The sequence below is a fragment of the Periplaneta americana genome, chromosome 16 (assembly GCF_040183065.1).
Source record: "Periplaneta americana isolate PAMFEO1 chromosome 16, P.americana_PAMFEO1_priV1, whole genome shotgun sequence".
Taxonomy (NCBI): Eukaryota; Metazoa; Arthropoda; class Insecta; order Blattodea; family Blattidae; genus Periplaneta; species Periplaneta americana.
In genome coordinates, this window is record NC_091132.1 from 173739959 (window position 1) to 173756386 (window position 16428).

The 16428-nt window shown below is 33.7% G+C and overlaps 1 protein-coding gene and 1 non-coding gene across 2 annotated transcripts; both read left to right on the forward strand.

Annotated features, from left to right (window-relative positions):
- The first annotated feature begins 228 nt into the window (after positions 1–228).
- On the forward strand, positions 229–13420 carry LOC138691969 (zinc finger protein 239-like). The gene is made up of 4 exons (XM_069814665.1): positions 229–364; positions 1493–1590; positions 8048–8130; positions 11488–13420. The coding sequence occupies exons 2-4, from the start codon at positions 1498–1500 to the stop codon at positions 12200–12202; spliced, it is 891 nt and encodes a 296-aa protein (XP_069670766.1). The 5' UTR covers positions 229–364; positions 1493–1497; the 3' UTR covers positions 12203–13420.
- TRNAT-CGU (transfer RNA threonine (anticodon CGU)) lies at positions 9780–9852 on the forward strand. Its single transcript has one exon. It is a non-coding gene; the product is annotated as a tRNA-Thr (tRNA).
- Positions 13421–16428: the final 3008 nt, after the last annotated feature.

Here is a 16428-nt window from a genome sequence, read left to right on the forward strand (position 1 = left end):
AGGAAATTACCTAATATTCAACAAATCCAAATCAGAAAAAAATAGCCCAAAAATAACCCCGAAAATTTTTGAGTAGCCCAAAAAGTCGCAAGTAGCCCAATGGTAAAAATCAATAGCCAATTAAAATTTTAAGTAGCCCAATCTGGCAACCCTGTGTTCCCCCGTTACTAATACTTATGATCATTCGTTTCCATACCTACCTTGATCCGTGAAATGCATGTATGAAAACGTTCATTATTTAGTGAAGCTGAACGACATTTGGAAATTCACGTAAATCACGTCTAAATTCCTTGGTTGCATCCTTTCTATCTTATTTGCATAATCATAAGATATACTTACCGTAAAAAAACGTTCCGGGTGGAAGGTAATACCTTTAAATCTATTCAATATTATGTTCTTTTAGTTTTATACCAGGTTAGTAAAAGGTTAATGAACTTTATTTATTTATTTATCCACTCAACAATGTAATTACAGAGTAGATAAAATGAAAATAACAGTAGTAATACATAATAATAGTATATACATAATAATGGTATTAAATTTAAACAGCTACAATCCAATACTAAACAAAAGATATTAAGCAAATATTACATGTAAATCTCGGTTAACAAAAACAAAAGTATTTGCAGTATGAAGAAAACATGAAATTCAAATAACTAGTCACAGATTAGTAACAATAATACAACAACTGATGAGGGGCTAGACCTACGTTAAGTCAGAATTAGGAGCGAGTTCGTAATGATAATTGATATGAAATAATTTAAGAAGGAAGACCAAATATACAATATGCAAACCAGTTAAGACCTATTTATTAGCAAAATACTTATGGAGTGTTTTGAATGCTACCGGTATTTATTTCTCTCGAGTGTGGTTCTATCCTGAAAGATGTCAATATTGCTCAGTTTATTATAGAAGGAACAGATTCTAAGAAGTACTTATAATAACATGTCCTAGCATAGTTTATATTAAATGTTTTACTGGTCTACAGTTCTCTCTTGGTACATGTATTGCTATCCTGGACAGTAGATGACTATTTACACAGCTTGTTAAAAAAATTATGGAGGCATTTTATATCAATATTATTTCTTCTGTGTTGCAAACTTTCAAAATTAAAGAGAGACAAAAGAGATGAGTACGAGATACTACTTTCATTATTCCAGGAGGGATAGTAACCAAATGATTTAAGAAACAAAAATCTGATGAATCTTTTTTGAACACTCTCAGTATTGTTAATATATTTAATTTGATAGGGGTTCCATACAGTACTGCAATATTCAAGTTTTGATCTAACTAGTGAAAAAAATAGTATTTTTAAACTATCTTGAGAGGGGGAATTAATAGAGAATTAACCCACTTAAATTCAATTAAACGATTAGAATTAGAATTATTTTCAATTATATCTATTTACAAAATCGGTATTTGTCCTCAGCATTTTTAACATTTTGTAGAACATGAAATAGACCCACTTAATTTTGTACCACTGTTCTTTCAGTTGCAATGGATATAATCAAGACTGAACCGGAGCTCGACCCGTTGGCTGTAGAATCTAGTGAAGACGTAAATGTAAAAGAGACAAGTCCTTCAGATAATGTAAGTCTAAATATGTTTGTAATTGCTTAAAGCCTGTTAAACTTACTTAGACTTAACATGCTCACACATGCCATTCAAAGAGACTGCCCCTGTATGGTACCGTGCCCTGATTAGGTTCTGAGGATACATCTTGTGTAATAGGGATATCACAGTCTACTATATACAGTCGCGAAGTTCAATATGTAGTAAAATTGCAAACATGGGTAGTTGCCCACCACTAGGATCGCTACTATCGCCTCATCATCGCAGATCTCTCTCCTAGCAAAAATATGTTACACTTTCGTTGTCGTGTTCTTTTGGAAAAATTAACACCTTCCTTCCATTATTGAAATGCATAAAGTTAATTTATTATTTTAATGAAGTATATTAAATTCCACCATAAACTCCAAGATACCTGCAAGAAATAAGTTAATATAATTTTTTGTTTGTGCAAAACGAACTGAAATTTACTATAATAGCTTCACTCATTCAAGTTTATAGCGATAATTAACTATGAAGCCAATAAATATTAATTTGCATTTCCCTTTACAACAATAATAATGGAAATATGAATTAATGGAGTAACTTACGTGTACCGATACTTGTAGTGTAGGCTTACGTACGGAGCGAGGTTAAGAAATAATAATAATAATCACACCAGAATTGGAAATAAAACGTGATCAATAAATTTTATTGTAACAGACTTTTTCTACGTCTCTAGTAAAGCAACAAATAAAAATAACAACAAAATTAACGGCTATAATTAAAAACATATCCTCTGAAAAAAAAAAGTGGGCCTAAGCAATAATAATCCCACCAGAATTGAAAATAAAACGTGATCAATAAATTTCATTAAAACAAACTTAATTTTTTTCTACGTCTTTAGTAAAATAACACATAAAAATAATAACAAAATTAATAGCTACAATTAAAAATATATCCTCTGAAAAAAAAAGTAGACCTAACCTTTATTTTACTGGAAATTTAGCAGCCTAAGTGACAGAACTTTAACCGGTATCTAATGTCCTTTCGGTTAGACTGAAACATTTCATTGTGAAATTTAAGGATATAATGTATTCTAACAGTCACAGAGAACTTCAAAATTAAGAGTTTTGTTTCTGCACAGCATTCATGTGGAAACCCAGGAACCTTTCTGAATCTTTCGGAAATCGGAAAAAGGATAACTCTGGCCTCTTTCTCTTACTGTTGCTACAATTTATATCGCTACAAACGTCTCCTCCTTGTCCCATATTAGCTATTATTCCAATTATTATATTTTAGCCATTAACATTTTCATTACAGCCAATAACGAACATTTCACAAGCATCAATGTGAAATACGCAACGAGCTAGCACTCGATAGAAATACGACACAGTCCAAAGTCGACCATGGACAGTCTATTGTTTCTAGTTGCTAACCGCTTGGAGCGCTTTATCACGAGATTTGCAAAAAAACACCTCAAGCTTCGCGACTGTATATAGTAGACTGTGGGGATATCCTGAACTAGCACCAACAGATAGCGCGAGTATACTTTGAGGGATGCGCTTTGCGTGTGCATTTGTTTTCAGGTATATAAATATTGAAGGTTTACGTATTATATTAGTACATTAGATACCCTTAAAAACAACTGAAAATGCCAAATTATTGTTTTGTTCGCATATGTAAAAACCAGAGAAAGTCTCTTTTCTTCATTCAAGTCCCGAAATATTCTGAATATATGCTTTAAACTTTAACAAATCTAACTACTTAAATTGCGCCTTAAAAGTGTTAGCTATTAAACAAAAAGAAATACTTCAACTAAGGAATTGCTGGCTACAGTTTCATTTTGGAAAAGGGAAAAGACAAAAATAATAAAAACATGAGCAATGTCGACAACCAGCTTAGATTATATTCAGTAATTACTTCTAGGAGTATCTGAAGTTTACACCTGCAGTAAACTCTCGATTAACTGGGATGTTTATTAACCAGGAGGATCTGTTGTGAAATTCATTTCGTGAATAAATTTTTAATGTGTTGTAGACTAATTTATTAAAACCATGTTTTTACTTCAAATATTCAAAATCATCCTACATAGTATTCAAAGCTGCATGTTCTTAACCTACAAAACACAGGATACTATTGCGATCATATTATATCACCTTATCATTGAATTTGATCTTTCTAAAATCAGAGAAAAAAAATTACGAGAAATTCAATCCCGATAGTCTCTTCCCTAAAAAAACAAACACACACACACACACACATTGGTGGCTGCATATCCTGTTTTTAGCGTATGGTACTTACAATGCTAATGATTGAAGAGGTAATATTCACCTTCTACAAAGCTGCTTTTTTTTTTTTATTTATTTTTTTATCCGTGCACCTTGTTCTCAAAGTCCCGGTTTATGTTCATGAATATTCAATTTACTCGTATCTATGCTCTGCATACTGCAGATTTCCTCATCCATCTCTTAAGGGGAATCGCTCAATATTATACAGGTTTACGTTATTATTTATTGTAAATTAAATTAAATTATCTGATAAGAAAATACTGAATTATATTACATTATACCAGGTTATACAAAATCGGTCTTACTAATAAACCGTGTCTAGTTTTTATACGAGACTTATGCAGCGTTGAAACAGAAAACGTTACTAATAAACCATGCATAAGCGATGGATGTATAAACAATCTGTAACTATACAATGGGAATTGCTTTGCAGTAGTTATATACACGAAACCCCTTGTTTAAGCGTTGTATATAGAGAAAAAATGGCCGCCCCTCTAACAGCTGTTTGTATCGACTGTCATTTTATGATGATGGATGCCTTGTAACCACAAAAGAACACACCAAAGAGCAGAGAATAAGTAGAATATTATTGCTGTAGCTTGTACTCTTTGACCAAAATATAGTGTGGTAATCGATCAGAGCCTGTTGTACTATCGATTCTTAACATGGCTCATTAGAGCGCTCTACTGGATGCAATAGAGAATCTCAGATATTCTATTACCTTTCGTAATGAAGTAATGACGAAACTATGACGTAGCTGTGTAACAGTTGTACTGTTATACACGACGTATGTACTGATTATTAGTAAGGAATTTACACACGACGTATAAACGAGCTACTCATTGTATAAGTATAAGAGAATTAAACGTATGTATATAGAGTTTTTATTAGTAAGACCGCATAATTATAAATATCATTTTGACACGCACAGAAAATCAAAAAGCGGAAGATCGTAATCAATTGTAGTATATGACATAATACATCCCTACAACAATTTGCGCCGTATGGGACGCGTCCCATACGGCGCTCCTGCCATCTAACGGTAAACCTTTGCATAAAATGTCCCTATTGTAGCTAACTTATATGTGAAAAGCCTTATCTCGGGATCAAGATATCTTTGTTCTGGAGATTGCGTATCCGATTTCCAAAATGAACCATCAATTACCCAAGATTCTTATACACTGAAGTCACTTTGTATGCTGTAAGTTACAACAGTTTTGATTCAAGGTAGAGAATCCACCCGCCATTGAACGACTATTGCACACATTTACAGCTAAAACACATTTCAATTTTCGCTGCACTATATATCACCGCATAGTCACATGAATTAATGCACAAAACACATATTTAACGAACTAAATGCAATTATGAAGAATGGAGACAAGAGTTGCAAGCCATCACGTTCCGCTTCTTCCATGAGATGACTTCCGACATGACGTAGACCGAGGTGGTCAACATTTGCAAACGAAATGATACTAAACGTGAGGAATGTAGAGGCTGATACATTGTCGTCTGGTTCATCTTCATTTAAAGTTTTTCGCCGTTTTTTTTATATACTAAGATTTTGTTATCTCCTTCTATGCCCAAGGTTGCGGTGATATAACCTCTTCAGTTGTGAGCGTCGTTAAATAAAACATAACATTTTTCTGTTATCTCCCACTTTCTTAAAACGGATTTCATCTTTTTAACACAAGCACCGGTTGTCTGTGGAATGCCCTATCTAACTCCGTTTCACACTTGTTATACAGTCTTACTAATAAACCGTGTATAGTTTTTGTACGAGACTTATGCAGAGATGAGAGAGAAAACGTTACTAATAAACCGTGAATAAGCTATGGATATATAAACAGCCTGTAACTATACAATGGAAATTGCTTTGCAGTAGTTATATACACGAAACCCCATGTTTAAGCGTTGTATATAGAGAAAAAATGGCCGCCCCTCTAACAGCTGTTCGTATCGACTGTCATTTTATGATGATGGTTGCCTTGTAACCACAGAAGAATAAACCAAAGAGCACAAAATAATAGAATAATATTGCTGTAGCTTGTACTCTTCGACCAAAATATAGTGTGGTAATCGATCAGAGCCAGTTGTTCTATCGATACTTAACATGGCATACTATAGCGTTCTACCGGATTCAATAGAGAACCTCAGATATTCTATTACCTTTCGTAACAAAGTAATGACGAAACTATGACGTAGCTGTGTAACAGTCGTACTGTTCTACACGACATATATAGTGATTATTAGTAAGGAATTTACACACGACGTATAAACGAGCTACTCACTATATAAGTATAAGACAGTTAAACGTCTGTATATAGAGTTTTTATTAGTAAGACCGATAGCCTTTATGCTTCACCTAGCCGTCGTGAATAAATATAAGCTATTCTGAATTGTATCGTACGATATTGCATATCTACATAGATTGACAATATAATGCATTCGAATTTATGATGTCTGTGGTCTCACAGCAAGGAAATTTGTTGACCCCGCATGTTTCTCGGACAACAGCTTATGTGAAGTGAAAATTGAGGAAACTAAAGAGGGCATCACACTTCCAAGTGTGGATCTGAGGTGTGTAGTGTTCACTGCTTGTTTCGTTGTTAAATTTCGTGTTCTTTTCATGTATTAACACAACCTCCATGAAGTGACTTTTACAATGTTCTTAGGAGAATGAATATGTCTGGAGTATTCTTGGCACAAAGTCAATTACATTTCTCATTCTCCTTTAAGTTTTAGTTTACTTTACTATACAATGTGTTACGATGCAATTTATTGTTCACAACTCATTTCCTCCTGGTAGTCTGTAAACAAGCCAACATTCCCTTTCTTTAGGTTACTTTTAGTCCTGTAACACACTTGCAGAGTTTTCGCCGCGAGAAATGTGTTGCGAGAAAATTAAAAAATTGATAACATGGATTCAAATGGATGTCCACACACTGGAAGAGATTCTCGTTCGAAGCAAAAACGTCGCGCGAGTTTCTCGCTGGAATCGGTAGCTCAGCCAATTTTCTTGACACATTTATCAAAGATGTTTGACATTTACACTCTTTATGACTATTGAATGTAGAAAAAGATATCACAGGTGGTGATGAATTGTATTGTTTTTATGTGAAAATCAGGAAAGATGGCTGATAATTGCAGTCAGAAAATTATCGAACTTGTACGATGTCACCCTTAGGCCTATTTATATGATACACGGGATGAAAACTATAAAAACGCGAAACTTAAAGAAGAAATCTGGAGACAAATATCAGATTATCTGAAAATAAATAGGGCTATGTTTTATTTTGATGAGATTTAATAGTATTGATTAAACATTTCAAATAATGTATCTATATGTCTTAATAGGTTACATAATTTTAATCAGAACATAGCAAAGAATCCTCTATCGTATCATGAATGGCAAAAAACTGTGGTCCATTCAACCTGAAATAACGCCTAAACGTATGATCATTCAAATCGAAACCAATGTCCAAAACTCGCCCTTATTTTCGTAAGATACAATGTGATTTTCAGATATTTCTGGCTTTAATTTTAGGCCTACTTTTTCTTTTCATTAACAAAATATGTTCATATAACTCCATTTCCTCATCATCTGAATACTCAGATTCAACATAGCGATCGTACGTAATTTGTAACGTACGACAATATACTTACAAGTTATATATTTAAGTACGACAATATACGTAAATACATAACCTATAATATTCCCCCCAACGAGTGATTACTATAATCAGAAAAATGCTTTCTGCATGAAGGCAGTGCATAGATGATCATAGCGAGGTGTGATCTGTGATAGCGAAAACTCTTCAAGTGTGTTACGGGCCTAAACATGGTTCCTATTGTCAAAATTTTCAGAGTTACCGTAATTTAAAATACGAAAGATGTTCTCTGTCAAGCAAACATCTGAACTGACGTTCAGTCAACGATGATCACCAACAGTAAATGATGATTGCCATAGTGGAACCATGGCTTTACTCAAATAGTAATATCGTTTACTGTAGCTGTTCATTCTTTCTTATGTAAAAATGAAGTTCGGCTGGTGTATACAATGCTATGCAACTGCTTTAATTTTTTATTTTCTGTAGTATGAAATATTTGTGATTTGGTATCAAGTCTATTTCTTTTTTATAAATTACAGTGTATTTCAGTGATTCTGAACTTTTCAATCTACCTACATCGATATTTATTGTTTTCAGGAAGAGTTATTCGGCGTTGTTGCAATGAAAGACGAGATTAAGCAGGAAATAACAACGGAGGAAAATGAGATCTTGACAGAGAGGTGAGTGTAGTGTGTACGTCCTCATTTCTTATTGGGCAATGTTATTGATGCAGCATTCTTGTCTATGCGGATGACGTGAATATGTTAGGAGAAAATCCACAAACGATTAGGGAAAACACAGAAATTTTACATGAAGCAAGTAAAGCGATAGGTTTGGAAGTAAATCCCGAAAAGACGAAGTATATGATTATGTCTCGTGACCAGAATATTGTACGAAATGGAAATATAAAAATTGGAGATTTATCTTACGAAGAGGTGGAAAAATTCAAACATCTTGGAGCAACAATAAATATAAATGACACTGAGGAGGAAATTAAACGCAGAAAAATATGGGAAATGCCTATTATTATTATTCGGTTGAGCAACTTTTTTCATCGAGTCTACTGTAAAAAAATCTGAAAGTTAGAATTTATAAAACAGTTATATTACCGGTTGTTCTATATGGTTGTAAGACTTGGACTCTCACTTTGAGAGAGGAACAGAGATTAAGGGTGTTTGAGAGTAACGTTCTTAGGAAAATATTTGAGGCTAAGGGGGGTGAAATTATAGGAAAGTGTGAAAAGTTATAGAACTTAGAACTGCATGCTTTGTATTCTTCACCTGACATAATAAGAAACATTAAATCCAGATATTTGAGATGGGCAGGGCATGTAGCACGTATGGGCGAATATGCTAATAGAGTATTAGTTGAGAGGCCAGAGGGAAGAACACCTTTGGGGAGACCGAGACGTAGATGGGAGGATGGGAGGAAATATAAAAATTGGAGATTTATCTTACGAAGAGGTGGAAAAATTCAAACATCTTGGTGCAACAATAAATATAAATGACACACAGGAGGAAATTAAACGCAGAAAAATATGGGAAATGCCTATTATTATTCGGTTGAGCAGCTTTTCTCATCGAGTCTACTGTAAAAAAATCTGAAAGTTAGAATTTATAAAACAGTTATATTACCGGTTGTTCTATATGGTTGTAAGACTTGGACTTTCACTTTGAGAGAGGAACAGAGATTAAGGGTGTTTGAGAGTAACGTTCTTAGGAAAATATTTGAGGCTAAGGGGGGTGAAATTATAGGAAAGTGTGAAAAGTTACAGAACTTAGAACTGCATGCTTTGTATTCTTCACCTGACATAATAAGAAACATTAAATCCAGATATTTGAGATGGGCAGGGCATGTAGCACGTATGGGCGAATATGCTAATAGAGTATTAGTTGAGAGGCCAGAGGGAAGAACACCTTTGGGGAGACCGAGACGTAGATGGGAGGATATTATTGAAATTGATTTGAGGGAGTTGGGATATGATGATAGAGACTGGATTATTCTTGCTCAGGATAGGGACAAATGGCGGGTTTATGTGAGTGTGGCAATGAACCTCCGGGTTCCTTAAAAGCCATTTGTAAATAAATAAGTAAATTGATACAACATAAACTATGACAATATTAGTATATATATACATTGCATATGTCTGTACAGATTACTGTGCCCTTAACTGCGGAATCCCGGCCAAACAAGTCACTCAGCTGAGTGCGCTCCTAGTATAATGGCAGTTGACATTGGACATATACGTCAACATATATGCCTAACTTGGAGTCAGGCCACAAAGGGTAACATTGAAGGAGGAGGGTTCGGTCCGGTACTGTGGATTGAATTCGGCGTAGCTCAGTGGTCAGAGCGCTTGGCACGTAGACCCAAGGACCCGGGTTCGATCCCCGGCGCTGGAGCGAATTTTTCTCCCCAAATATTAATTGTCAATATTACAGATATTATTCTGTAGGACAAATTAATATATCTATAATATTATATTTTCAGCTGAGTATTCAGATGATGAGAAAATGGAGTTACATGAACATATTTTTTTATGAAAAGAAAAAGTAGGCTTAAAATTAAAGCCAGAAATATCTGGAAATCACATTGTATCTTACGAAAATAAGGCCGAGTTTTGGACACTGGTTTCGATTTGAATGATGATACATTTAGGCGTTATTTCAGATTGAATGGACCTCAGTTTTTTCCTTTCATATGATAGAGAAGTCTTTGCTATATTCTGATTAAAATTACGTAAACTGTTAAGACATATAGATACATTATTTCAAATGTTTAATTAATACTGTTAAATTTCATCAAAATAAAATATAGCCCTATTTATTTTCAGATAATCTGAAATTTCTCTCCAGATTTCTTCTTTAAGTTTCGTGTTTTTATAGTTTTCATCCCGTGTATTATATAAATAGGCCTATGGGTGACATCGTACAAGTTCGATAATTTTCTGACTGCAATTATCAGCCATCATTCCTCATTTTCAAATAAAAACAATAGAATTCATCACCACCTGTGATATCTTTTTCTACATTCAATCGTCATAAAGAGTATAAATGTCAAACATCTTTGATAAATGTGTCAAGAAAATTCACTGAGCTACCGATTCCAGCGAGAAATTCGCGCGAGATTTTTGCCTCGAAAGAGAATCTCTTCCAGTGTGTGGACGTCCATTTGAATCCATGTTATCAATTTTTTTATTTTCTCGCAACACATTTCTCGCTGGCGAAAACTCTTCAAGTGTGTTGCGGGCCTAAATAAAAGTATTGTCGGGGGCATGTTTCTGACAGTATTACATTCATACCCGCGATGTTTGGGACCGAGTTGTATAGCACTTGAATTGTAGGTCTACCACAAATTATAATAGGACATAACTTAAAACAATCTCCCTCTTTTTACTCTCTCATACAGAAACATATCTTTGCATCAATAAAACTGCGTAATAGTGCTAAGAGAAAATATTTTATATGAAGCTTACCTTCCTGAAGATATCATATGAAATGTAAACAATAATTACTTTTTTAAATCTCGTCTATAAGTTTATACATTATACCGGGATCACTTTTCTTTTTTCTGCATTGTTGTGCAGACTTCTAACACATGAGTACAGGCTGTTACAAAAGAAACATTACTGTGCTTCTATTCCTCAAATGAGGTATAGGAATTCTTATACGTTCAGAAATTTAAAATAAATATTATAGTACAGACATATGATCTGAAGACATTAATTCATCAATTTAAGCACAGAAAGTTAGTCGTAAACAAAAGCAAAAAAGATCTTTTGAATTCAATATTTTCTAACGTTAATAGGAAAGAAAAAGAGTTCACACAAGTTTGCATTGCCCCCATGTACCTCCATAACTGCGCCTAAGTTTACAATTATCAAGTTTTATGAAAGAGGACCCTGGTTCCGTATGCAAAGTACTCGCTTATTTTCCCGTACATCACAATTTAACACATGGCACTCATTAATGTGGATATTAAATATTTTTGTGCTAATAATAATAATATATTTCACAAGTGTGATCTTTTGATTGCAGCATTTCAATTAGTGATGACAACGAAATGGATCAGGATGAACACAGAAGTCCTGAAAACTGTGAGTTCACAGAAAACCCTGGCTTTGGAAGTAACAATAAGTTGCAGTTTGAATCCAGCAGTACAATGGATGACGGTTCATTTAAATGTGCTATTTGTGGCACGTTCTTACAGACTCTCCACAGTCTCAAAATGCATTTCCGTACACACGGAGATAGGAGATTCAAGTGCGATATTTGTGGGAAATGTTTCCCTAAAATTGGTACTCTAAACGCACATGTTCGTACTCATACCGGCGAGAAGCCATTCAAGTGCGATACCTGTGGGAAATGTTTCTCACAGTTGGGGACACTGAGAGTACATATCCGTATGCACACTGGCGAAAAGCCATACAAATGCGATTCATGTGGGAAATGTTTCACAGAGTCGAAAGAATTGAAGTATCATAGTTACAGACATTCAGGTGAGAAGCGATTCAAATGCAGCGTGTGTGGCAAGTGTTTCGCAAGATTGCAAGTTCTGAAAGACCATGCTATAATTCATACGGGGGAAAAACCATTCGAATGCGATTTGTGTGGCAGAACTTTCACTTATGCACGGAATTTGAAAGCTCATGCTCGTCTGCACAACGAGCAAAATGACACTGATGCCACCAAACCTGCAGGATGCGATTCCGAGATTGATTACTTTTTTAAAAGGCATTATGGTATCATATAGATAATTACCCTAATTAATACGTATTCTGTTAGACGATTTTTCACAATAAACATATATAGAAGTCCAATTAATATTATACAGATGTCTGAAGTAGTTTTAAATATTTTTTTTTAGTTATAAACACATTTGGAAACTTTGTAAGTGATATACAAATTCTAAACAGTCATCCGGAACTTTCCGTAAGATACGTTGATATAAAAATTTGGACAAGAAATACAAATTTATCCAGAATTTTCTAGAAAATATCCCGTTTTATGTAGCAGTAAGGAAGTGATTGGAGACAAAATTAGAGAACTTGAAATGAATGTTAGCACGCCTTTTCAACTAACTTGAGACAAGACGTGTGGTGATTAAATTTCCATAAAATGGTGTTTCCTTGCTCCATTACAAACATAAAAAAACAAAATTGAAAGAAAATGGTGCAGTTGTTTACAAATATACAGATCGTCATAACATGATGCCCAGAAAGAAGATGATAACATACCACTCCTAGAGTGAATTTCATTTGTAAATAGTCATGCATAAATCGGGAAATTGAGCTTTATGGAAAATGAAAACGGTGAACTTCTCGGTATGGTTTCCAGACGTCCAGTAAATTATGGGATCGTCCAGTTTTTCGCTTAAGCGTCCCGTTGTCCCGAGAAAAGTCTTCGGGACAGCTTTCCGTAACGTATTTTATGGTTCTAAACTGAGAAAAAACGGAAGAGGTACAATGTCTATTCTACATTACAAATTACAAACATCTCACTTCATCATTGCAGGTGACTGTAGATAGACTATTATGAAACAATATTATTGTGAGTTATTAATTTCTCAAGGCGAGTGATGGCAACAGCAAACGTTTAGATGAAGTCTGGGTGGATATTTTTAAAAGTACTGAAGGAGAACTCTCAAATTTGAAGACGGTAGTGGAGTTCATTATGTGTATCCCTGGAACAAATGCGTGTGTCGAAACATTATTTTCTCGCATGAAAGCTCTATGGACTGATGAGAAAAATAAATTGTCTGTAGGAACAGTAAAATCATTCTTCCGTGAGGATTGTGTTGCCTTTCATGACATGATTCTTAAAAAATAAACAATTGTTATGTGAAATTCATTTTTTGGTGAAGTATTACAAGGCCAAGACGGATTGATTTATAAGAATATTGTCACGTGAGTAATTTAGTGTATTTTGTAGCTATTTATGTAATAACTTGGTAAAAACAATTTGAAAACGACTTACATAAGAAAGCTTAAATTTAATGCAAATATTCTCCCTAACAGTTTTCTTTACTGCACACAATCTTTGAAAGATTGGCGTATTTGATGGATGCGCATACTAAACTTACTTAGTGATGACTGATAAGTGTTCCGTATTTTTTCCAATATGTCTGAGGTGAAAGAAGAAATGTCCGTACACATGATAACACTATTATAAAGATGATTCAAATTCAAAGTCTGTTGCAATTACGTGAAGTTTAATGTTTTGTTCCTACAGAATTATCTGTTAAGGTTACCATTGCTTATTAATGGAGAAAAATTAATTCCGAAGCCAGAGGTCGAACCTGACAGTGAGCGCTCTAACCACTGAGCTACGTCGAGGCTAAATCAAAGTACTGGATCGAGTCTTTTTCATAATAGAGGGGAAATGCCAAAAATGAACTGAGCTGAATGTTATTTTCCGAAATGAGACTTGTACTTCAATTATGGAAACATATAATCCGTACCTGTACAACTTTTGTAGCCATATGACGTCACATTTACGACATTCTAATGGATAGGTTATTAATATTTAAGAGCAGAGTGTTACGAACGCATACAAAAATTATGGCAAAACCTGCAGTAACACTTTCGACAATGTCTACCAAAAGATTTATGATAGGCATACATGAATTTTACCACTGAATGTTAAAACAATTGTGAATTGAATATCTTATAGCTCACTTAATTTAGAATATTAATAATTTGTCATTTACAATTTGTTTAATTGTTGCAACAAATGAAAAATTTATTTAACCTTAACCTTAACTGGTATCGCTTTTTAAGTGTGCCTTACGATATCAAGCAATGTGGGTCTATATTGACCCATAGATACCAGTTGAGGGATAAGATCACATAGGTGCTTTTTTTTTTTTTTTTTTTTTTTTTTTTGAAAACGAATGATGCCATTAGTCCCAAATATTTACCAGATCTTACATATTGCCTTATGATAGTGTAACTCAGTTTTTATTATTGTAACTTGAAAATTAAGTTATTTTCATAATTTTATACTTGCTGTAAAAATTATTCTTTTCAAAGTCGAATGTTTTAAAATATCACAAAACCAACAAATCTTTCTCAAATTAATTAAAAAGTGAGTTTCTTATTGCTGTATGTATATGTAAGATGTGATAAAAATTTAGGTCCAATGAGATCATTAGTTTACCAGGCATTTGTACCTATGTGATCTTATGTTTCAGTGTATTTCAGATTTGGTGCAAGAATTAAATTATTAACGACAGATTAATAATCTAAATTAAGTGAACTGTTTGTCATTCAGTTCAGATTTCTTCCGAGATTCTGTGATAAAACTTTTGTATGGCTAACATAAATATTATGGTAAATATTGTCAAAAGTGTCAGTGCATGTTTTCACATAATTGTTGTATGCGTACATAGATTGTTGCCCTTAAAGGTATAAGGATAATTGTCTTTACTCTCTACTAATTAACTTTCATATATGTGTATCTCCAAGTTTCTCAGAAATGAGTTAAGTAAGGGGCTTCATTTTTTTTAATGGAAGTTCTGTAAAAGATGTGAGGTGTATAGTTCCAAAAGTCGACATCTGCCATTTTTATGAAAAATGAGTTACGGTCATTTCTTATATCTTTGGGTTCAAATACTATTTCATCCTCCAAAACTCGATATTTCTAACATAAATGAAGCTTTAAAATATGGAGTTTTTTTCCAAAGCCCGACTTATTTTGTTAAGGTATTGTTCCAAAACTCGACATATGCAGTTTATTCCAAAGTCCGACATTTACACTTCCATTGTGTGAACTATGAAGGCCAGTAACGTTCCAGAAGTCGACATCTTTGCTCAAGACAAAGAAAGTGTGTGATTTCTTTATGCCACTAGTGTTTTCTTTTAGAATATCATAATTCGTGAGTGCACGGAACTTACTGAGAAAATCGACAAATGGCTCGCATTTCAAACTAAAATTCTGTAAAAGAATCAAGATAAAGGAATAAAAAATGGAGTTGCGATCAGGGGTGAATAAAGCTATAGAAGAATTGTAAATTTGTACAAAGGATTTTGAAAAAAGGGAAAACGTGCTCTGGATGGAAAAATCACACTTGCACAAAAACACATGCATAATCTATAAGGAAGAACTAAGTAATGTTAACAAATTACTTAAAGAAATGTTTAAGATAACTGGAGAGACATGGAAACGTTGGAATATTTCAAAAATATTACAGACCGTATTTATAACGAGGATGAGGATGAAGAAGATTGACTATCTGTGAACCACAGGGAGAAGAGAATTTCAGGATTTAAAATGTACACTTAATGAAAGTTAAATATATTATTCTGACGGTATATATAAATAAATGACAATTGTTTATTATATTCCATGGATTCAATAAAATTAATAGCTTTTTAGTATAAAATGTGGATCATTTATGGGAAATAATGTTATTAGAATTTCCGAAGTCCGACATAAATTTTATTGTTAGTTCCAAAATCCGACATATGCAATAGTTAGTTCCAAAACACGACATGTCCAAATTTAATAATCTAATAACTCTTACAAAAATATATACTTTTAGTTCAAACATGTAATTTTATCCTCAGCTTTACTATTAAAGGCTATTATAAAAATTTCCTGCACATCTCAACACTGGAAATACTACAGATAGTTTTTTTTTTACTTTTTCTCTAAACCACTTAGAAAGCAAATGTCGGGTTTTGTCATGTGTTGTGATTACTGATCACAACTGGTGTAAAAAAATATGGGCATACATTAAACCCAGAGAAATCCCAGACTATTATTCTAGGGCACAAAAGACTATTAATCTTCTTTCGAAATGCGGCATTTGTCATAAACAATATTTCTGTACCTTGTAGATCTTACTTACTTACTTACTTACAAATGGCTTTTAAGGAACCCACAGGTTCATTGCCATCCTCACATAAACCCGCCATCGGTCCCTATCTTGTGTAAGATTAATTCAGTCTCTATCATCATATCCCACCTCACTTATAT

Coding starts and splice junctions, on each gene's coding strand:
- LOC138691969 (XM_069814665.1), top strand. CDS start 1,498: ATGGATATAATCAAGACTGAACCGGAGCTCGACCCGTTGGCTGTAGAA. Junction 1,591..8,047: donor AGACAAGTCCTTCAGATAAT/GTAAGTCTAAAT, acceptor TATTGTTTTCAG/GAAGAGTTATTCGGCGTTGT. Junction 8,131..11,487: donor AATGAGATCTTGACAGAGAG/GTGAGTGTAGTG, acceptor TTTTGATTGCAG/CATTTCAATTAGTGATGACA.